At 36.5% G+C, this 24,633-nt stretch overlaps 1 protein-coding gene across 1 annotated transcript in view; it reads right to left on the reverse strand.

Moving 5' to 3' along the window:
* The window catches only part of Lrba (LPS responsive beige-like anchor protein), a 543,225-nt gene that overhangs the window by 154,138 nt on the left and 364,454 nt on the right, over positions 1-24,633 (reverse strand). Inside the window, exons 41-44 of the mRNA XM_032898147.1 lie at positions 24,093-24,210; positions 22,004-22,106; positions 16,635-16,750; positions 12,277-12,389 (exon numbers count right to left, since the gene is read on the reverse strand). Coding sequence (XP_032754038.1) covers positions 12,277-12,389; positions 16,635-16,750; positions 22,004-22,106; positions 24,093-24,210 — 450 coding nt within the window. The remainder of the gene's footprint in view (positions 1-12,276; positions 12,390-16,634; positions 16,751-22,003; positions 22,107-24,092; positions 24,211-24,633) is intronic.

Below are 24,633 nucleotides of genomic sequence, written 5' to 3' on the forward strand. Positions count from 1 at the left end.
TCTCTTTCTTTAGAGAATTATGACTAATTCAACCGTACCCAGAGGCACTGTAACTAAGTCAGTTATAAAGCAGAGGTATCAAGAGATTTCATCCACCATGCCTAAGAGAAGGCTTAGGTAGAGAAACTGAGCACTGGGAAGTACTGTTCCCAGTTATTCCATTATAAAGTCAAATTCAGAAAGAAGCACTTTCTAAAATGATTACTTATATTTACCTCTGTTTTGCATGTAGTGATATAGCATAAACTTTAATATGGAGTACTTATATTTTACTTAACATCAGTATTTAAATTATAACCACTCATAAAAACAAATACAATATCTCAGTCTTTCTTCCAAATGAAGGACCTTTTAAAATTACTCCAAACTTTTCATAATTTAAGATCATAATAAAAGTTACTTTAAAATATGTGGTTGTCAAAGAACACATTAAACTAAAAATTTTGAGAATTCTGAGAATTAAAATAGTGGCCTTTTTCTCAAAATAATTTGTATTTAAAGATGAGTTGAATTATTTCTCATTAAAAAAAAAAAACAAAACAAAAACTGGGCTCCTTAAAGAAATGGCTCATTCTAATTCTGGACAGGCAGTAGATAAAACACCCTGGGAGACTGTGTGCTACAAGAAAATGGAGCTGCCAATATTAATGGGGATATTAGTTGATCTTCTGTCACTGTGCCCACAAGTTCTGACATAAAGAACTTAAGGTAGGAAGATAGGAGGGTTCTTGGTGGGAAGGCACTGCTGAGCAGCACAGCTTGTGCTGGCAGGAGCATGTGGTGGCCACATCACATAGGAGCAGATAGGAGCACATAGGCACTAGGAACTACACATAGCTATCATCTTCAAAGGCCTGCCACTAAGGACCCACTTCTGCCAGTCAGGTTCTGCATCCTAAATGTTCCACAGCCTCTTAAGACTGAGCTTCTAGCTAAGGAACGAGCTATCAACAAGCCACATCAAAATTAATATTAGCTGTAAGTGATGCTAACAGTCAAACTAAAATGCAGACTGTAATACTGGATATAAAACTATATAATATTAAATGCTTTATAAAAAAAGTACTGTTAAATATAAAGACAAAGAATGGGTGTTCAAACATGCTCCTCTGTGGACACTGCAGAATCGAAGCTTAACAACAGGATTTTATTTAAGTGACACAGTACATCCATGAGAGGCCACAGTGGAAAGTCATGACAATTTTATTATCAGAGAAAACAATGTCTCTTTCTCTTAGAATTAGAAAGCACCAAGGTAAGGCTGCTCTGTACATGCTGAGGTGGGATGCACACACAGGTTTGAGACAGGAAGATGAGCTTGGGGTTACATGGTGAGGCCTTGTTTAAAACACGGAGGTCTGGAGAAAACTGTTTCCACTCAACCAGAAAAAGTCTATAAAACCCTGACTTTTCTTGAGATCTGCATATAGAATTGAGGTAGAAAACAACCAAGCAAACCTAATCCCCAAACTGACAAGACTCTCAATTGAGAGGTTGTACAGAAACAAAAAAGTTGACAAAGGAACACTAGCAAACAAAAATAAAAATAAAAAGAACTGTAAAATACCTAATTTGAGTAAACATATCAGTTTAGGGAATTTGGTACATTCAGAGACACGTGCATCTCTAAGATGCTTTTCCTAATTGTCTGCACGGGTACTCCTGGAAGAGAGCATAAGCAGGAAAGACAGTAGAGCAGAGGCAGGTCCTCTACATGACAGACTCACAGGATGGCACTTATGGTCACTGGGAGTAAGTACGAAACCCTTCTCATATATGAGACCATCCCTTAAGCTGATAGGGAAGATACCACATTCTGTCATCCAGGGTCTGTCTGGGCAAACGCCATCTGTGGTAGGTCAAAGCAAAAAAAGCTTCATTTTGGAGAATGCCAAAAAAAAAAAAAAATTCTTTTTGCTGAAAAATTTAACAAACGCAAAAGAGAAATCATATAAGCAAATCTCCCCTGTTCGAGATCTGTCACAAATGACCATTATAGTTTGGGTGACATGAGAGTTGCAGTCCAGAAAGCTGAGAAGGTCTATCTGGGACCATGCAGACCAGAGTGCCTGAGACTGCATCTGGATCAGAAATGATGAATGCTCTCGCCAGCACTGGTATGATTACTTCCAGGGAAAAAACCAAAGTATGGAAGGAAAATACCTCTATGGTATAGGCTTCGAGAATCGGAGGACAGAAAGGAAAGGAAGATTGAGAGAAGTACTTCCTGCACCACTGGACAAAGTCAAATGGAAACCCTGGCCTGTGAAGCACTGAAGAAATCAGTGCCCTCACCGCTGAGATCAAACTGCTCACACATTCTATATATATAACACATTCAAATCCAGCAAAACTCTCCATTACCATAGATGGAGAAACCAAGATATCCCATGACAAAACCAAATTTACACAATATCTTTCCACAAATCCAGCCCTACAAAGTATAATAGATGGGAAACTTTAACACAAGGAGGGAAACTATACTCTAGAAAAAGCAAGACAATAATCTTTCTACTACAAACCCAAGTGGAACAAGGACCTCCACATAAAACCAGATACAATCAAACTAATAGAATAAAAAGTGGGGTAGAGCCTGAAACACAGGAGCACTGGGGAAATTTTTCTGAACAGAGCTTAAGCTCTATGATCAAGAATGGGACCTCATAAAATTGCAAAGCTTCTGAAAGGCGAAGGACACTGTCAGTAGGACAAAACGGCAACCAACAGATTGGAAAAAGATATTTACCAATACTACATCCAATAGTGGACTAATATTCAATATATACAAAGAACTCAAGAAGTTAGAATCCAGAGAATCAAATAACCCTATTAAAAATGGGGTGCAGAGCTAAACAAAGAATTCTCAGCTGAGGAATATCGAATGGCTTAGAAGTACCTAAAGAAATGTTCAACATCCTTAGTCATCAGGGAAATGCAAATCAAAACAACCCTGAGATTCCACCTCACACCAGTCAGAATGGCTAAGATTAAAATCTCAGGTAACAACAGATGCTGGTGAGGACCAGGAGAAAGAGGAACATTTCTCCATTGTTGGTGGGATTGCGGACTTGTACAATCACTCTGGAAATCAGTTTGGAGGTTCCTCAGAAAATTGGATATATTACTACCTGAGGGCACAACTATACCTCTCCTGGGCATATACACAAAAGATGCCCCAACATATAACAAAGACTCCACTATGTTCATAGCAGCCTTATTTATAATAGCCAGAAGCTGGAAAGAACCCAGATGTCCTTCAACAGAGGAATGGATACAGAAAATGTGGTACATCTACACAATGAAGTACTTATTCAGCTATCAAAAACAATGACTTCATGAAATTCACAGGCAAATAGATGGAACTAAGAAATATCATCCTTAGTGAGTTAACCCAATCTCTCTCTCTCTCTCTCACACACACACACACACACACACACACACACACACACACACACACACACAAATATCCACACATGGCATGCACTCACTGATAAGTGGATTTTAGCCCAAAAGCTCAAATTATCCAAGATACAATGGACAGACCACATGAAGCTCAAGAAGGACGACTAAAGTGAGGATGCTTCAGTCTTTCTTAAAGGAGATATGGAGACAAAGTTTGGAGCAAAGACTGAAGGAATGGCCATTCAGAACCTGCCCCACCTGGGGATCCAGACCATATACATACAGCCACCAAACCCAACAATACTGCTGCCAAGAATTGCATGCTGAGAGGAGCCTGATATAACTGTCTCCTGAGAGCCTCTGCCAGAGCCTGACAAATACAGAGGCAAATGCTTGCAGCCAACCACTGAATTGAGAACGGGGTCCTCATTGGAGGAGTTAGAGAAAGGATTGAAGGAGCTGAAGGGGCTTGCAACCCCATAAGAACAACAATATCAACCAACCAGAGCTCCCCGGGACTAAACCACCATCCAAAGACTACACATGGACGACCCATGGCTCCAGTTGCATATGAAGCAGAGGATGGACTTGTTGGGCACCAGTGGGAGGAGAAGCCCTTGGTCCTGCCAAGGCTGGTCCCCCCCAGTGTAAGGGAATGTCAGGGAGGGGAGGCAGGAAGGGGTGGTTGGTTGGGTGGGAGAAAGGGGATAACATTTGAAATGTAAATAAATAAAATCCAATAAGAAAAAAAGATATTTATATCTCAGTCTGTAATATTTTCCTGTCCCAGATAATACACCGCAGCCTTAATAATGTAGAAAAGGGCAGATAAAGGGAGACAAGACATAGAGAACTCATGAGTGTCATAAAAAACAGAAAGTGAGGAGTAGGACTTCGAACACCCATGGAAGGGAGGGGAAATGGCTTCGTTTGTAAAATGCATGCCACACAAGTGGAAGGATATGAACTCAGACCCTTCCTGTGGCTATATCGGGGTCTCACTGCTGGGAGGGAGACAGGAGAATCCCAAAAGCATGCTGACTAGCTATGAGCTCCAGATTCACTAAAATATAGCATGGAAAATGATAGAAGACAATGCCTGACATTGCCCTTGATCTCCATGTGCACATACACACAAACAAGTGCAAATGAACAGAGTACACACACAAATAATTTGAAAAGCCATAACATGATTAACACTAAGTATAAATGGTAACAACACTCATTAAAATGCAGAGACAGTGAGATTGGACATAAAATATATAGTATTAAATACTTTATACAAAATAGAATTGTTGACTATAGAGACAAAGAATGGGTTTTTAAAGATGGAAAGAAGACAATGTGAATCAGTAAAAGCAGTAGGATTCCTACTAAGTAAGTATACAGGGAGATATTACAAAATATACACCAATACCTTTATTAGGAAAACATGATTTAAAAATGTGCATGCATACCAGTAAGACTCACGAAATGTTCTATTTTTAACATTGACATACATTTATCTTATGTTCATACCACAATATGTTATACCTACAGGAACAGTTTCCTATTATTCTTTCATATTCCTCTTGAACATTTTATGTAAGAATTTCAGGCGATATAATTTTAAAATTTTAACTACTATAACATAAACTGTATGGTCAATTACTATCAGGGCAACTTAAAAGAAAACAGTGTAAGAACAAACTCTAGAATTTCCTCTAAAGAGAAAATACTACAAGTTCATAAGTAGTGTTAAGTAAGAGAATTTTACTCTGTTCGCATAGCAATGATCATTACTAATGGCTCTTAATTACCTTGTCTGCATTTTACAGTTACCCTACCACTCAGAGTCATTTGCTGCAGTATGCCACAGGTCATCAGCTGTGGAAGCCAGCCTGGTCTGCATAGTGAGTTCCAGGACAGACAGTGCTACATCAAAAAAAAACACTGTCTCGGGGGTGGGTGGATCAGGAACCCAAACAAAATAAAAACATAAACAAACAAATAAATAAATAAATAAATGTTATATGATAGACAAATATGAGATGGTGATGTGAGTATATTTTAAAAGTACAAATGTAAGCCAATTAAAAAGTTCCTAAGTTTAATATTTATAAAATTACAAAAATATTCCAACCTGGAACCAGAAGAATGGCACATTTATTTAAAAAAAAAAAAAAACTGAAACATTTCTCAGGTGTTTGGAAAACAAGTTGTGCGTAAATTAACAGCAGGTGTCCCCTACTGGGAATCTACAAAAGTTTGTGACTGAAAACTAGAGTAGACAAGTAGAAAACACTGGGGAATAAAACCACTAATTGTATGTAAATAAAACAATTCATGTATAAATTACCATAAATTGTCACTCACACAGAGCAGTGTAGCCTGGTCAGAAAGGAATACCTAACCGGAGAAGGATTACTGACTGGCAGTGCACGTCTGGTGTATGTCAGGACTAGCCATCACCCTGACAGCAATATTAACCAAAATCCATTTCAGTTACTTCAGTTTATCGTTTTCTGACTAATGTTAAGAAACAATGTCATCAGAAGCTGCTTAAATTAAGTGTTGGGTTGACCTCTGTTAGAGTCATTTAAAACTTTACCAAAAAGAAACTTTTAATAAGAATTCTGTTTAATTACTTTACAGAAACACACACACACAACACACACACACACACACACACACACACACACACACACACAAATACTTATTTATACTTGTTTGATTTACTTGGCATTGAGTTCTGAGGAAAGAGTTGCATAACTACAGTTTAAACTAATATGCAACAATGAACAAGTAATAATTCAAATAATTAAAATAGACTAATATACCAATAAAACATTTTTAGGGATATATAAAAGTTTACTTCAAAGGATTCCCAAAATAAGTAATCTGCTAATCTGGCCCCTAATTGTGCCTCGAGAGCCTCTCCCAGGTCACACTATTACACTCTTCAGAAGAGAGCTGCTCCCTGGCTAGCTTGCTTATTCCTTGCTGTGTTTCCTGATTATTCATTTTCCTTGCATCCTTTTCTTCTAGTATATTAAGAGTTTCACTTACTCTGTGAAACTACTTCCTACTGTTCTTCTGCTTCCTAACGCTTCTGCTTCTCGGTGCTTCTTTACATCTTTCTGATTGTTTCAGTCTTTGTCATCGTCCTATACTGGAGGTTGTATATAAATGTTTACCATATCTGGCTGCACCCCACTTTTAAAAATGAGGTGCTAAAACAGCAGACATGTTCTGAAATATGTTCTGAAACCACTTTGTGCTGGCCAGACTACAACTCCCAAACATGGACAACCATTTATGCTATAATCTCTAAGATCAAACGGCACATAATAGCACCCATGCTTGATGCAAGGAGTAAAAATGTTTAAGCCTCACCAGCCATTTAATTTCCTGTACTATACATTTAAAACAGTTTAAGATCAATTATTAGTTAGTCTAGTGTTATAAGACCTCCTTTTCTCTAGCTTGAATTCCTTTGGTTTCTGTAAATCCCAACAAGTAGAAAACAAAGTAAATGCTGTTAGGCCCATGTTTAAGCAATCTTCCCACAGCCCGAAAGCATTCTTTCCCTCTGTGACAACGAGATGGTATATTGATTCCCGGTGTATCTGTTACAGAGCAGACTGAAAGCACTGGCATTCGTCAGAAACAGCACTTAAAACTTAAAGAGATAAAGAAGTGCTGTCTGATCAACAACAGTTAAATGTCGGTAGTCAATTCCAGGTCACGATGCTCGCTGAATGTGGGTGTCTGAGTAAGTATCTTATGCAGAAAAATATGCACAACTATGTACGATAGCAGCAAGGGGAAGAGGATGCACCAAATACAGCCAGCAGCAGCTACTCAGCAATGAGTGGGTAAATTCAGTGCCGCTTTGTCATCCCTCCTCTTTGGGCTGCTCAGAACTCCCTGGTAGGAAACATTAACTGGACAAGGGCAATGGAAGCTGTAGATTACAGAGAGTAAGGACAGCATTTTAACAAGGTTATAAAGGCAATGAAACAAATGTGATTACAGAGAGTTGTGACCAAACTTTAAGACTGAGTTTCCATAAACTGTTTTCAGAAATTATACAGTGCTGGGTGCACAATGATACTCAACGAAGAGTCAATACTCAGTAAAACTCAGGTAAGTGCTAATCTCAGGGGCTCTCTACTTTTAACCAAATACACAGGGTTTCCATTTTTTTTTGTAAAATTGTCTTAATCAAAAAGCCTATGTTAACCTTTAATTTTTTATCAAATACTAGGACAAAGACAAGAAAAGGTCCTACAGAGAAAGTGTCCCCTTCAAGCATTACTATGCTGAGGTTGTATTAACTATCAATTTCATCAGGGGATGAGAAGCAAGGGGCACTGACATTCTATATCCAACCCCAAAAGGGAGAAGCAACCCTAAACACATCCCAGCACGGGCACGCACACCTCAATAAAACTGGACAGGAAACACACTGCTTGCACTTTATATTTTTGCTCTTCTGCTCTCTTCATTAAAATATAGTCGGCTCCAGTTATAGATATAGTTACATAGTTTTCAACCTGAGTTCTGTGCACTAGCTATGTAAGCTATGGATGGAGTTTTCTTATCCTCACAGTGCCTCAGTATCTCCTTTGCAAGAAAGCAATTGTGTTACCTAAATTTAAAGATCTGAATGAAGGTTAACCTAGTTATAATACATGTGAAATACTTAGGCAAACATCCAGCATATCAGAAGTCTGCCTGATACTCAAGAAACATCGGGCAACAATAAAATAATACATTGCTTTTTTGCCTTTTGAATTGAATAGCCAATATGAATGAGTTTTCATTACTTTTAAACTTCTAATAAATATCTATTTGCAGTGCTGTGATCTAAGAACAATTTCTGGAGCATACACTCAGATTATAGTAAGAATACATACGACATACCCCAACATCATACACATCAAAGAAGAGAAATAGTTGCACCAAAATGCGACAGTTTTCTTTCTTAGAAAACTGCTTTATATTATCCAAAGTATTACAGAAAAAAACCCAGAAATCACAGGTAAGATCTACAAAACAACAACCACAACAACAACAACAAAAAATCAATCCCATTCCTGAAGCTTTTAGCTATTGTTTATTTTTATGACAGGACTGTTGTAAATGGAAGCTCACCTTACTTACCACATCTTGTAAAGGGAAAACAAAAAGAAAACGATGATTCTTAATTATACCAATGGGGTAGGTAGAAGATAAAATCAATGCATATTTACAAAATAGATTAAAGTCACTCCACATTCTATGCTTGGTTAAGTCTGTCACAATTTCAGACCAGCAACGGCACAGTAAAGAACATGTGGGCGGGGAAGGAGTTCTATCAATGACTCCTGCTTTTTTGGCTTTGAAATTATAAACTAAACTATTATAACTTCAAAAATAAAAACATTCAATTTTCAACACCTTTTCAAGTTGAAGTAGATTTAACCTTTTCAACACGTTGACAATATCAATCTATAGTCACTGCCAAGATATAGTGAAAATGTTTTAAAATTTTGCATTTCCAAGAAGACAATTATTTTACACTGCTCCATTCACACTTTTCTGTGCTGAAAGATTGATCACAAACAGAATTCGGAAGAAAGGGTGTTGATTATAGAAAGGCATCATCAGAGAGAAAATTCCCTGTGCAGCATGGGAAAGCTTATCAAATAAAACTGTAGCATTGTGTGGAAGCAGCTCTGAACAGCGGCTTTGGGGAAATTAAATGGACATAAATAATTTGCTACATCTCAAAGCTAGTCAGGCACATTATCTACTTAGCAATAGGATAAGAGCTGCTTATGCTTTAAATTACACTTTGCACAGTATCTCTTTCAGATTTCAGAAGCTCACTTAAGCAAATAGTAATGTCTGCTAAATGTATGCTTTGGGACAGATTTTAATATAATTCTAACATAATCATCATTTATATACATAGAACTTATTTATATACAAGATGTGTTCTTGAAAATGTATGTATAAGCAAATATTTAGATACATACAAAGATTTTAGGAGATCTTTCTACTACAATCAATAAGGCAGTTTTATTAAGTAAATGAATACTATTTATAGACACAGTAGAATTTCCAAATACGCAATGCACTTATTTCATTTAAAAAATGTAGTTAATTCCAAAATCACCAATTTCATTAATAAATAATGGAGCTGTCAGCACTATAGAATTCTATTCTCGTGGGCTTGAATGACACTGAATCATCTGAAGAATGACCACTCTTCAGGAGAGGAGGTAGAGTTTTTTTATTATACGTAATTTAATTTTGTATTTTACTTATTTAGTTTACATCCACTCACCACTGCCCCCTCTTGTTACCCCCTTCCCAAAACCCTTCCCCCACAGGAAACATTCTATTTCTAAACTTCCCCCTTCCTCCCAGCCACAGTGCATTTCACTGCTGAACGGGAGCTCTTGTGGCTCTTTCTGAAAGCACTTTTTGTAAGTACTCCTTTCCCTACCAAAAGTAAAATCTTTTCATAAATTCTCAAAAGATGAAAATGGATACCATGACAATGGAAGGGAGATATAAAGATACTATATTACACACAAAAACTTTTGTTTTGGGGTGTATGTGTGTGTGTGTGTGTGCATATGCAGATGTGACTGTCTTTGACGGTTTGGGAACCAGATGTTAACATCAAGATGGTTTCTCAATTGCTTTTCCACTTCATATTTTTGATCAGGGTGTCAATGAGCCTACAGCTAACATTTGTTAGACTAGCTGTCTAGCAAGCCCTAGGGATCTGTCTGTCTTTGCACCCCTGCTCAATAGCCTGAGCTTCCAGGGGCATACCACCACACCTAGTAAGACCGGAGTCAGATCCTCAGGTGTGTGTGGCAAGCATTTTCCTCACTAGAGCATCTTCCCTGATCCCACGAGTTCTTATGCCCTTGATTCTGTTTTATCTATGTTTTTGTGGCTATGATCATATATGGCTGGAAACTAATAAAAGTAACTTTCTGTTTTGACTTAGCTGGCCTCCTTTGCACATCAATAAAACAAAAATTTGAAAATCAGAATTGTTGTTGATCATCCAGTGGAGCACAGGAACAACTTTACACATAGATGAGAACCATGACGCTATTAGCTAAAATAACTATCAATGGAAAAATACATGACATATTCCTTAGAAATGGCAATAACAGGCTGAAGAGATGGATCAGCCATTAAGAGCTAGGCTCACAACAAAAAATTTAAGAAATAGTAAGACTATGCAAGCAAATTAAATGTGAATAAAGAATTCTGTCACAAATTTCTGGTTGAAAATAATGTCTGGCAGCATTCTTCTTACTATATTTCAATGAATATTCAAAACGAAAGCAGATAGCCTATTTAATACAGAGAAAATAAAATAAAAGGTATAGGATTATGGAGGGAGTCTATTGCACTGACCTACAAAACAGTAGATCTCACAGATCAAACTAATACAGATTTCATCCATGGGATAGCACAGTAAAAATAAACTGGCATCTATAATTAGGCTTTCCCATCTTATTAGGTTTAGTAATAATTTTCATATTATTATAAAGGAAATATTTTATTGCTCCTGTGCTATTAGAATCGAATATACCACTGGGCTATATTCTGAGTCCAGGAAAAAAATTAAAATTATAACAAATTATGAAATTCAGGGAGTCTATGGGAATTCATATTTCTAGAAAAAGGGAAAAACAAGAGCAAAGATACAATAGGTAAATAAAGCGTTTGTGACAACTACAATTTGAACAAAGATGTTTACAAAAGCTGAGGAAAATTGCTATATAGAACAAAGATCATATTTCAAATGCTATTGCTTATCAGTAGGAAAATGTCAACTATTGCATTGATGATACTGCACTTGGATAGACTAGGAATTACTCTCCAACATTCCTGATGCTCACCATGTAGGATGGATAAACACAGAACATCTTGTCCTGACACTGTGAAGAAAACTGGATGGGTGAATGAACTTTTCCCAGGAAAATATTTCTGTGAATAAAGGTAGTACAAAGAGCAAGATATCTGATATTCTGAAAAGTTTTCACACGTTTATTGAGCAGTGGGAAAACAAGAAAATGCACAGTGGGAGATATAGAAGGACTGTGAAATGAAGGAACCCCTTGGGAAAGAGACCAAGACAATGACTTAAGAGGTGAAGTATGTCAGAGAAACTAGGCTTGTAGGTCAGGGAGACTTCCTGCACCTAGTGACAATCTAAGAAGGGTAATGGATAGGAAATGCATCAGTTAAAATCAGATTTGAAGAGGACCCGCCCAGATGGGTTGTGAGCCCAGCATTCTAGAGGCTGCAGGAGCTCAGCTGGAGTTTGAGACTCATCTGATTTACACAGTGAAGTCCAAGCCTGAAAAAATAAAAAAGGAGGATGCACATACTTGTGGTTGAGGAACTACCAGAGGACAAGAGAGACATATAAGCTCAGAAACCTGAAGGAGAAGGCGTTTGTTTTGATAGGAGAATTATGTTCATGACTTTCCTTATTTGAAGCAGAGGGCTTTTGTTTTGGTAGGAGAATCTGTTCATGACTTCCCTAAGCAGAGGGCTCTTGTTTTGGTAGAATTCTGTTCATGACTTTCCGTATTTGCTTTGTTAAAAACAAATGTGCTTAGAAGATTTTAATGAAAGACAGTTTCCTTGAATGCATATGAAAAACCTAGTACAGCAATTTTTTAACTTGTTACCTAGTTTATTATAATAGTATTTGTAAATGTTATGGTAAATAGCAAAATTTATTTAAAAGGCAAAAAAAATTAAAGGTAAATGGCATCTAAAATATTTTAAAACTTGTATAAAATGAATCAAATTAATTTTTTAATGAAAAACAAACATTTTTCAGATAATTACTAAAAATATTACCTTAGACAAATCTCTGAAATTGCTTGGTAAAGTAAGATCTAATTCTTCTGACTCATAATTAGTGATGACCCAGGGAAACACAGGATACTGATTTAGGTCATTATAACTCCGCCCTGGTAAGAAAAAATATACTTTTAATTTAGTGTAAAACATGAAAGATTATTAAAAGTAAAAAGAAAACTAATAATTGGGGTACGATTTTTGTTATTAGCATTGATGTTTGTTACATTATCTGGCCTTTGAAATCACACAGTGAAACTGATATCATTAGTATTACACACTTTTTTTTATTAAAATACCTTGGCTCAAGGATTCAGTGCTTTCCCCAAATCACATGACTAGTAATGCTGAAAACATACTCAAATTTACATATGTAGTTTTAAAGTTTATGTTCTGTCAAGCTCACTTGACTTTGTTATCTGGAAGCCAATTCCAAAAAAAAAAAAAAAAGCCCTTTTTGGAGTGAGGGGAGAGCTGGCAATTGAGTCTAAGATACTGAGCATGCTAAGTGCATGCTCTACAGGAAAGCACACTCACAGCCACACAATAATGTTTATTAAGTGCCAAGCAACCAGAGCTTCCAGGGACTAAGCCACTACCTAAAGACTATACATGGACTGACCCTGGACTCTGACCTCATAGGTAGCAATGAATATCCTAGTAAGGGCACCAGTGGAAGGGGAAGCCCTGGGTCCTGCTAAGACTGAATCCCCAGTGAACTAGATTGTTGGGGGGAGGGCGGCAATGGGGGGAGGGTGGGAGGGGAACACCCATAAAGAAGGGGAGGGGGGAGGGGGATGTTTGCCTGGAAACCGGGAAAGGGAATAACACTCGAAATGTATATAAGAAATACTCAAGTTAATAAAAAAAAAATGTTTATTAAGACTAAAAAGGAATTTATTCTGATAGAAGAGTTCAAAATGACAATCATTTTCTCTGCTGTCAATTAGCCAATCAACCAACTAGCCAAATATTCACCGAGTTTCAACTAACCAACCACCTAGGCAGTCAATCAACCAAACAAGGTGAGTGTCAGTTCATTTGTTTAACAAGAGCGTGCCTGTCCTAGCAACCCTGAGATCCTGCAGCACCTTCCTGACTGATGCTCTGAAAAGGACGCACAGCCTCCGCACTCTTGCTCTCTTCAACACCTCCTGGACGAATGGCATGTTTACGGACATACTGAGCCTATTACAGATACGCATGCTAAAGATGAGGCAGCCTTTGTTCATTACATACCAGTTTCCTGGGCGTCACTGTTTTAGGGAAGTGGCAGAGAGCATGGGGTAACTGATTGTGCCATCAAGATGCAAGCATGTGAATCCTGGATCTACTGTTTATCAACTATAGCCTATTTTTTGGTTAAACTTATATTGAAAAGATTTTGTAGCTAAAGTACAAAGGGGAAGAGACTATTATATTGGTTAATATTAATAATATTTAACCTTCTCTTTCAAAGAAATGCTGATGTCATAACACATACAGCTGAATAAATATTGAAGTAATTCTCTATACAGACTATTGACATCCAACCTGATGTAGTTAACTAGGTGTCCCTCACTTTTCTTGGGCTTGAGGCTTATTTAGACAGCCTAACAACATGGGAAGTCTTAAAAACTTATAAGTAGACCATGTGTGCAGGGGCCCTCAGAGGCCAGAGGAAGCCATTTTAGTAGCAGGACTTGGAATGACAGGTGGTTTTTAGACACCTGATGTGGGTTCTGCAAACACAGTACAGGATCTTACCTGCTGAGCCTCTGTCTAGCCTCATCTTACAAAATATTAACAAGAGGATATTATGTCATCAAACTATTATTGTCTTAATTTTTATTTTCCTCAGAAAGATAACCAAGCACATTAGAAGTCATTTTCTCTCTCTTCCAGCTTCCATTTCCTTGATATAATTTAGATATTAGTGGCCAGTAACTCCTTCATATTGTGCTATCTGGTTTAATAATCCCAATAATTAAAAGCTCATTGAATGAGAGTGTGAACTGCTCAGTGATTAGACTTTAATTCCACTAAACTGAACACATAGCTATTAATAAACTACTGACTATAAAATGTACTATGAAAGTGTATGAATCTACATGTGGCACAGGTAGCTATGAAAGAAATATTAATTCTACCTAACACACATGCTAGTGTACATTCTAAACAAATTATTAATTCTACTTTAAAAGATTTATTTATTTAAAAGGGACTGTAAGAAAACAAAAGCTATATGAGAATATGGGCCATATCATTAAGAGTTGCTTTATAACTGTTACTAGGCATTCGATTAAATTCATTTACATACAAAAATGCCCATTAAAAGTGTGAACCTTTCCATCCCATAGTATTTAAGAACTCTTTAGTTAATGGTTACATGATTACAACCAACGTGAACATAATTCTTCATACTTTATTCAAGTCTTGTCCTTAACTAACTACGAGATGGCTTCCCTGTAGTTAATAAAACACAAATGTGAGCCCTTTGACTATCCATTTTTCCCAATATTCTGTTTTTTCCACTTCTCAAGCAGGATCTTCACTGACAGCAATTCCTTCCCCTGAGGCCTTGAATTCCTTTCCATCATAACTGAACTCATACTTCCTAGTTTCATTTTTCAGTGTCTCCCTGCTGCCTTAACCTATCATTCCTCTCCTATCACGGTTTAGAAATCTATAGCTGACTTCATACCTGATTCCACCTACACAATCAACTATTTATGCTGGCTTTGGAAATGAGTCCCCATCAAGTAACACAAAGTCCCCAAGCACCAAAGCCTTATCCTCATCCTCTATCCTATATTCCCATGATAGAGTTTCTCTGTGTAGCCCTGGCTGTTCTGGAACTTTAGAGTAGGCTGACCTCGATCTCAGAGGCCCTGCCCACAGAGTGCTGGGATTATAGGTGTGCACCACACCACTACCCAGCTTATAATCATTAATTCTCCCTTACTTTGCAGGACATTTGACACGGGTGGCAAATGATTTCTGTTAATGGCATCAGTCTGCCAACACTGAGGATTAGAAGCCAGCCTAGTCTCATTTACGTACTACCTCTAGTCAGCTGTATGTCGCATGGCTGTTGCTTATAAACTCCTATATTAAAGCTATTGTCCTCTCTCCAGTGAAGGACTTCACTACATTTACAGGTAATGGCTCCCTAATTTTGCCCTTCACCTAGCCTCTCTATTCCAGTTTACCAACTTACCTAAAAGCTTCAAGATAATTTTTTATAGCTCTAATAACACATATTCTCAAAACCTTTCCAACCCTTCCCAGTGAACTGCCTGATAACTCAGACTGAGGATACTCTACCACAATACATCTATGCTAAATCAACTTTTCTTATATCGAGAAGTAATTTGCATTATGTCCACATTTATTTTTGAGAACATAATTACACCACTGACTTTTCTCCAGATACTATACTTCATATTTCCCATCCTTGTGTGATTGCTCATGTTTTCAGCTTCATACAGTCTAATTTCTGACCTCCTGACCTCCTTTGTCACAATAACATCTTTACATGACTAATGGAAGCTTTGTTCTTTATCTTCTTAAATTCTCTTATTACACATGTTTAAAATCTATATTCTTTTGTTCTATAATCACGGTTTAAGAACCTCTAAACCACAAATCTGAAACCGGAAGCATTCAGGCACCAAGTTTCAGTCTTCAGAGAACTTTGGATCTGAGTGATTGAGTGCTTACCTTCTAGCCTGTGTATACATTTCAAACCTGAGAATAAGGGACATTCAACTTGTACTTATGTTGGTAAGTAAAGTAACTTCTCTGGGCATAAACCATTCTCTTTTTGTATATCTTTGTGCCTCAAAAAATACCATGTCAGTTAGTTGAAATGAAGTACAAATGTCATTCTAGTAGGCTTCCTGTTTGCTTATTCTAGGTGCAAAGTATAGACACGCTTTATTCTTCAAAGAAGCAGTTCCAGTGGATGACTTTCCATATTGCATGATTATACATCTTGTACGGGTTAGCTAATCTTTATATTTTCATGTATGGGTCTTAATATAAATATTTCTTTAGCTATCAAACCTACTGTCTCATTATATAACTTATTTCTAATATAATAGGTTCTGAATTTTATACTGTTCTTCATTTCTACTATTTCACAGCAGTCCTATTTGATACTATATAATTGTAAATTCTTTTCTTTTTGGAAATTTTTAATTCTCAAGTAGCCACCTGTTTATATGTGAAGTTGCAAATTTTATTAGGAATATACTTTCATAAGATATTCAAACAGCAATAAAAATAACCTACTTATGCTGATAATAAAAGTAATCTAAGCATATCACAATGGACACTTGTTACTTAAAATAAGTCAAGGTGTGAATTTAATTTACCTGCTATTGTGTTGAGAAACATCAAGTACTCAAAGTTTGAAATCTCTCTGTGCTGCCACCTTTGAGTCATGTTTGAAGCTTTAAATAGTTGACGTGGAGTGGCTAAAGAAATACGCCTGCAAAGAACAGAATTTGAGGTAAAGTAACTTAATATTAATTATAGCATAATAATAAATCATGCATTGTCTGTACTTACTCAAAATTTTTAATGAAACCCATAATTCTGAAAATTAGTATCCATGTCAGATCAATGAATACTAGCAATGTTTCAAACTACTATGGGAAAATACCAAATGACTTGTACTAGCAATGAGTATACTATTTACATTCTGCTCACTGGTGTATGCAGTTGTAATATCACTGTAATATTTGAGTTGCATTCAGGTTGATTAAAACTCTATAGTCAATGACTCTACAAAATGCATAAAATTGTATTCACACATTATCAGCTTTATAAATTGTACCTTAAAGAGTAAACATATACATTATAATTTAAAATATTGTATTTTCTCAGCTCCTGTAACAAAGGAAAAGAGATGTGCATATAATCTATACGATAGAATGAACACAGGAACTATTGTTTTTCTTTTTTTTTAATGTAGTTCCTAAAAAGACCCAGTTAGAGAAATGTAAGTACTCGGATACAATTGGCCAGCAGAGGAGTGGGAAACAGGAGTGGGAAGGAGTGTGGATGTGTAGGCTCAATTAAAACATCTAATGGCATGTCTAAGAGGTCAGTATTCCCATGGTTCTACCCACTGCCAAGAGTCAAGTAATTACTTATTGAAAAAATTTACTAAGGCCTCAAATCACTACCCTTTCAGTCCTATGAGAAGGGGAGTGGCTAGGCAAGGGGGTTGGCAAAAACATTAAGAACGGATAGCAGAGCATGGCTGCCCCATGAAAGAACAAAGCTCCAAACTGCCACATACAGTAGATAAGAAAAACTCTCTTTCCTGCATGACTTTTAGTGCCTCACTGTAAGGTCGCTGCTAGAATCTGTTCTGGTGGTTTGAATGAGATTGGCCCCATAGGCTCATATATTTGAACACTTGGAAGAGGTTAGGAGGTGTAGCCTTGCTTAGGAAGTGTCACTGGGGAAGGGTTTTGTTGAAAAGCCCACTCCTTTTACAGTTAGGTCTCTCTCTGCTTCCTACTGTGGATAAGGATGTAAGTTCTCAGCCACCACTGCAGTATCATGCTGACTGCCTGATGCTGCGTACCATGATGGTCATGTACTCTAACCTTCTGGAACTAGAAGACAAATTAAATGCTTTCTTTATGTTACCATGGTCATGGTACTTTGTCATGGCAACAGAAAAATAACTATGGCACCCAAGGTGTGTTTTCTTGGCTAATTTTTAGTAAGGGGTAAAAAATTCAAGTGCTGAGACAAGAAACAACTTCCTTGAGTGGGAAAACTCAAATGACTCTTGAATGAAGCCTTTAGGCTTATGGAATAACTTGATATTAAGTCTTAAAATTTGTATTGTGCATGTATGGACCATATTCCTACATGTTGGATATTCTAAAACAACAACAACAACAACAAAAAAAACCCCAAATAACAAAAAACAAAAAACAAAACAAAACAAAAAAAACCCCACAGCATGAAGAATTCTAAGTCACTGGCTGATAAGTCACATGTTTTTGTCTAATGTCCTCAAGTGCAATGTTATATCTAAACTGAAAACCTCATAAACAACAGAATTTTGCTTATTACTATTAACTGAGTACAGCTTGTGGATACTGAGTGGGTAAATCCACATGAAACCACTGCAGCCCTAAATAGCGGCTATGAAATGCAACAGGCCCTGTTTCGTCTGTCTTATTGACTTCCTGTCAGATCTAATTGTATGAAAAGGCTACCAACCCTTCGCATCACAGTCCCCTGGATCTGTACTTCAGATGTTTTGTTCATTGGGGGGAGGGGTTTTGTTTTTCTTTCCTTCCTTCCTTTTTTTCCTACTTGCTTTCTAGTTAACATTTGTAAGAAAATTATTGTCTTAATTACAATGGTCTTAGAAGTTTTACAACTAATGGTGACAGTCCTTGCAATGCAGCCTTGCTTCCTCTTGCCCTTCTAGTCTCTCCCAGATGAAATCACAGTTTACTACGGCTCCTTAATCTCATGCACAGGACGCATAGTCCCAACTGCCAGGTTTCTACTTACTGTTTTAGATACGTTCTGGACTCTAGTTTCCTATTAGCATTTTACAGCTGAGCGTTTCTTTTGGGTTTCAATTTCAGTATAACTAAAGCCAAGCTTATTTTCTCTCTGCTTCCTTCCTATAATCTCAACCATGGAGACAAAAGCATGAGAGCCCTCCGCAACCATTGCTTCTCTAGTGCTGTTAACTTCAGGAGCTCAAGCTGAGACTTGAGTAGACACATTGAACCCTCTCATCAGTCTCCAAATCTTCCAAGTTATATTTCTGACAACTCCCCATCAGATGCCTCTCTCCACTAACATTAATTACCACTGCCATTCTGTCAGAAATCGGACTTTTACATCAGCCTTTTATTTCCTACTCAACGCTCACTTCCTAAGTTCCCACCCTTAGTTGTCCTTTAAAATTTTTCCAGAATAATAAAAGCTCTGCCTTGTTTCTAGGCTTCTGTAAAACCGTCTCCTCCTTCAATGCTGAACAGGTTGTTTCTTGAGATAAAACAGAACAGTCTCACTGGGATACATTTATTCAGTTTATCCAAAGAAACCCATCTCTACAGCTACTTGGTCCACATATTTGTTGGAGCATCTATGGGCAATGGAGTGTCTATGTTGTACATTGCTGAGTGTCTCTGACATAATTTAAGGGTTGAAAATCTATTTCAGAAACTAATGAATGAATTAAGATCTTTAACTTTCAATGATAAAACACTACAAAGAGTCCCAGGTACAACATCTAGAGGGGATTTAAAAAAAAAACTTTTATAAAATAGTTATCAGTAGAAAAAGCTTATATATAGCTAAGGATTGAACCCAATGCCATTCTTATGCTATGCAAGTAATCTGCCAGTGAGTCATGTCATAGCCATGAAATTGTTCATGAAATGGTGTTATATAGTCTAAATCAATTCTGATAGTGTAAAACAACTATATAGGGCCTTCGCCATTTTCATATAAAAGTAATAAACTGAGGCATTTAAAAAGTTGATAAGAACTGGTACTTAATCTTTTTCCTGGGAGCTGAGCTGTCCTTAGTGACTTACTTGAGGTGAATACAATGGAGCAGAGATGACAGTGTTACTATCAATGGTAAGTCACATAAGGTTCTGAGACTTCTGTATCACTTTCTCTTGGGTGCTTGCTCTGCAGAAAGCTATTCCCATGTTCTGTATTCAGTTATGAAATAGCGGATAGAGACGGCTGAGAAACTGAGGCTTACTATAGAGGCAGATGACAAAGATGCCTGCTTCCAGGGGAAACTCCTACTTAAGCCTGGCCATTATTGGCACGAACTTATCAACTGCATCTGTGACAGGCTATTCCCATAATATTTGAAATAAACAGAAATAAATACTAGCTCAGGGCAGAGATATGGCCCACTGGTAGACTGCCTGCTTAGAATGCTCAAGGACCTAGGTATGATTCCAAGCACCAGAAAAAAACACTAAGATAAAATGCTTCTACTCAACAAATCAGGCATACTAAAAGTAAACTGTTCTTTTCTACTCATAAACACTTTCCGACTAATTTGGAAAACCTCCCATGTTTGCATTTCACCAGCTTTTAAATATGTTAACTCAGCTATATTAGCAGAGAATCAATTATAGAGAGAAATAATAGTCAACATAGCTAGCTTACCAACCCTCAATGAAAAGACTCCTCCACTCTCCTAATCCTATACCATGAGCTATTCTGTGTACTAAAAACCAGACAGCTCTGATAGGAGAAAGCAAACAAGATACATGAGGAAAGCTATGTTCAGGGACTGTTTAAATGTCCCTTTCCTTTGTCTATCTAGGGACTTCTATGTGTTTGTCCATCTTAATTTTTTCAAAAGATCAACTTTTAGTTTCGCTAATAGCTTCTAAGAACTTTAAGGTCTGCTTTGAACCTTGTTTTCTTCTTCATTCTAATTTTGGGCTTACTTCATTTTCAAAATTAACAATAGGAGCCTGATAAAAACACTGAAGGACTAAAAAATATTCAACCCAAAATTATGAGTTATCCCAAGTATGCCGAAAAAAAGGTTTAAGAACAATTTAAAAGATTCCAGTGTGATAAAATAGTAGTTCTTTCTATGACCCTTCAAAGCATTTATTTTTTTTTATTTTTTTATTTTTTTATTTTTTTCAGAGCTGGGGACCGAACCCAGGGCAGCGCTCTACGACTGAGCTAAATCCCCAACCCCCAAAGCATTTATTATACAACACAAAAGTATGTTCTTGATGAGACTATGTAAAATATATACACTGGACAGCCATCATCTCAGGCAAGAAACATAAGCAACATGTTGTCATAAGCCTTTTTAATAGGGACTCATGAACTACCACTCTCCAAAAATGAGTTATGACCTGACAATAACCTCGGGCACTAGAGTCAGGTTTATTGGTTCAAAATATTACATAAACGTCTTTGCTTCCATCACTAAGTTCACCACTGTCGCTACATGTGACAAATCTTTGCTCATTTCATTGTAATAGATTCTACTGTATGGACACAACACATTACTTATTTTCCTGATGCTAATGAACTTGTTTTTCAGTTTGAGCCTATCATAGACAGTATTCATCTGAACACTGCTATGTACGCTTTGTGGTAAACATGAATAGGTATTTCTGCAAGAAGTATATCTAGGACTAACACAGTTGGGTTATAAGGCAGTAGGATTTGCTGATGTGAAGTGCTACTTTGTTTGCCAAGAGGCTCCAAAGTGCCTGTACCAATTTACATCCTTTGTTTGCAACACTCCATTCATTTTACATCTGAATAATATATGAATGTTATTTATCTTTCTGGGTTTTGCCATGTTGATTAAAATATAGTGGTTTCACATAGAAATATATGCCTTTTCCCCAAAGGTCAAAGTAAGAAGCATAAGTGAAGTGTGTGTGTGCGTGTGCGTGTGCATGTGTGTGCGTGCACGCGCATGTGTGTTCATGCACACACAAATGCTGTGGGGGAAGAGTTAGAAACCGTTTTCTTATAGTATTTGCAAATATGTTCTTTGAGGGATACTGCACCTTTTTCTATTATGATTCAGTTAATTAAACATAACACAACTCTAATAACCATCATTTATTAAGAAACGAAAATTAGAAGGGGACATTTCAAAACAAATACAAATATTAATACATGTTAATTACCAAGACTTAATCAGAATATTCCTTTTATTTATTTATATTTTCAGATAACACAGTACCTGGTCTGAGGTAATCCAAAGCTGGTTCCCACACCAACCCGAGGTAGATAGTTCACCACTTTCTTTACTGTAGCAGAGTCTGGGAAGTTGAACATCACAGCAACTACAACAAGTAAGTTTTAAAAGTTAGAATGTAGTAAAATCCTTCTTGGAAAAATGACTTCTTGATTCAATAGAATATTTTCTCTTGGTTCAAGTATCTCAAATACAATTGGTACGACATTCTAATGTTGTAGTAGTGATCTTCTACAGGTCATATTTGTTTCATCAAAGACTCTGCTGCTATTTCAACAGTAGTTACAGAAAAAGTAAAAACTGCCTCCTTGTCTAACATGAACCTGAGATTATACAGGGACAACTGTGAAGATACACATTCAATGCTCAGAACTCCAATGTCTCTGCATGAGTTTCTAGAATTATTTAAACTAAACCAAAATTGAAATTGAAATTAAATTAAAATTTAAAGCTACATACTTACTATTAAAAGCTACAAAGATAGCTAAGAAATAATCTATTCTATATTAATTCATTAGAAATAAATTTTCTTTATAATATTTTCATGTTTTTATTTTGTATAGTAATGTCAACTAACATTTGTACCTAGAAAGGAAAGATTTCACTACAGTTCTTAAGCAAACTTAAAATGCTTTCTAACAATTTAGATAAGTATATATGGACTACAGTATCAAGAATCAACTAGCAATAAAATACCTTTGATATGTTAATTTTAAAAGTCATATGAAATATCTATCTTTAAAAAAGATAATCATAAAATGGTAAAATGTATAGGATGTTAATTTGTAGGGTCTCAAATCTTATACATATATTAACAGTATCAGAATCACATCCATGCTACAAACTCATCCAGAAGGTAGTCTGCTGTTTGATCAAAAAATATTCAAAGTGAAAAAAATTAATTATGTTGTTGTACCTTTTAAACAATGGATTTATTAACATGTCTTAAGCAAATAACAGACCACTCACTAAGCACATACAAAGTATCTTGTTATGCTATGTGCAAGTAATGTTGAAATAGGGCTTCCTTACATACCCGATCTTATGTTAAATATTGGGGAGGAATGAAAGAATAAATCACTGTGGGTTATGTCAGAAGACTAGGTAAGATGAGAGACGATAGAAAACACACAAACCCAAGGGTGTCTACAGAATTCTGAGGAAGGAAAATGAATGAAGAAGAGCAAGTGGTCAGCGCTGGAAGGTTACCACTACTGGACATAGTAGACTGAAATAAGGTGTAAACCAACCTCTCCTTTATTCACCTAAATAAAGGAATAATGCTTGCATTAGTAAAAAGTTGTGGGGGTTGTAGAGGAGCTTATAAGAAGGGAAAACACTTGTCCCCTAAATGTGCTTATATTCTCTGAAAACGTATGCTACTACAGAGGGAGAAATATTTGCATATATGCTTTTATGTGGAGATTTAAAACATGGAGATTTTAGAACAGATAAGAAACCATCAGCCTACATATAGACAAGTTAGAAATGTAACAAAGACGTCAGGTTTTATATATTTCCCTTGTGGGGCTCCACTCACAAACAAAATTTTCCCACAAGTTCAACTTCTTTACCCTTGCAGTCTTGATGTATCTCATCGAGTTACATTTTAAATCCACAAGCAAAACTTTAGTTCAACTTTAAAAAACAGACAACTTAGTACTTTTTTTTTGACTTTTTAAATAAATAAAGACAAAATAAACATATGAATCATTTGATTATATTTTGTCCCCAAATGCAGCCACTTATTAGAAGTAATCAAGGCAATGCTCAAGACATGGAAACTTCACAGCGGATGCAATAGTGAAGCCTCAGTATATTCGTATTTATAGAGCACTGCACCAATTTGTGAGATAGTCAGGAAAACAAAAGACTTACAAATTATTCTAAAGAGGATGGAAGGGGAAGGGAATAAAAATCATATGACAATCGGTGAGATTTAAGAGATGAGGTCAACGGGGCAGAGGGTAAACTACAGATCAGATCTAAATAGAAACAATATGGTGTGTTCAAAAATGACACCCAAAATGGGGGTAAGTTAGCTTTTTAACAATGTACTTCTGTAACGTATTACCTCTGTTCGCCATAAAGATCTCCAGGGCTGTATTTTGCAAAAGATAACGACGAGAAAAGATTGATCTTATCTCTGTGAACAGCCATTTTCCATGCAGACCTTCTGTATATGCCAAGATCTGGTAAGAGAAAAGGTAACCCCAATTAAGTCACAGTGCTCCGTTCTGTTAGTGCTGTTTCCCTCCAATTAAAACAGAAAAGGCTCTATTAAAAATTTTCTAAGAAAAATAATTTAGTAGATAATGACATAGTTTGGAAAGAAAGGAAGAAAATGGGTTTTAATTAGTGAAAGGGCAACTTAGATGAAAAAGTAGAGTGAAATTATTAAATTTCTACTTACAATTATGTATTTGGGCTTTTGAAAGCAAAGTAATCATTTCTCAGGAAATATATGTAGCCTTACTGATTAATTTTTAAAATCTTTTTAGAAAAACAATATTTTAGATAAAACTTCAAAAGTAAGAATTCAAATAAATGCCATATATGCTTTTGGCCACTTATAAAAATGGTTTTACATATGTGACTACAATTTTCCCAGGGGT

Source organism: Rattus rattus, chromosome 3 (genome assembly GCF_011064425.1).
Source record: "Rattus rattus isolate New Zealand chromosome 3, Rrattus_CSIRO_v1, whole genome shotgun sequence".
NCBI lineage: Eukaryota > Metazoa > Chordata > Mammalia > Rodentia > Muridae > Rattus > Rattus rattus.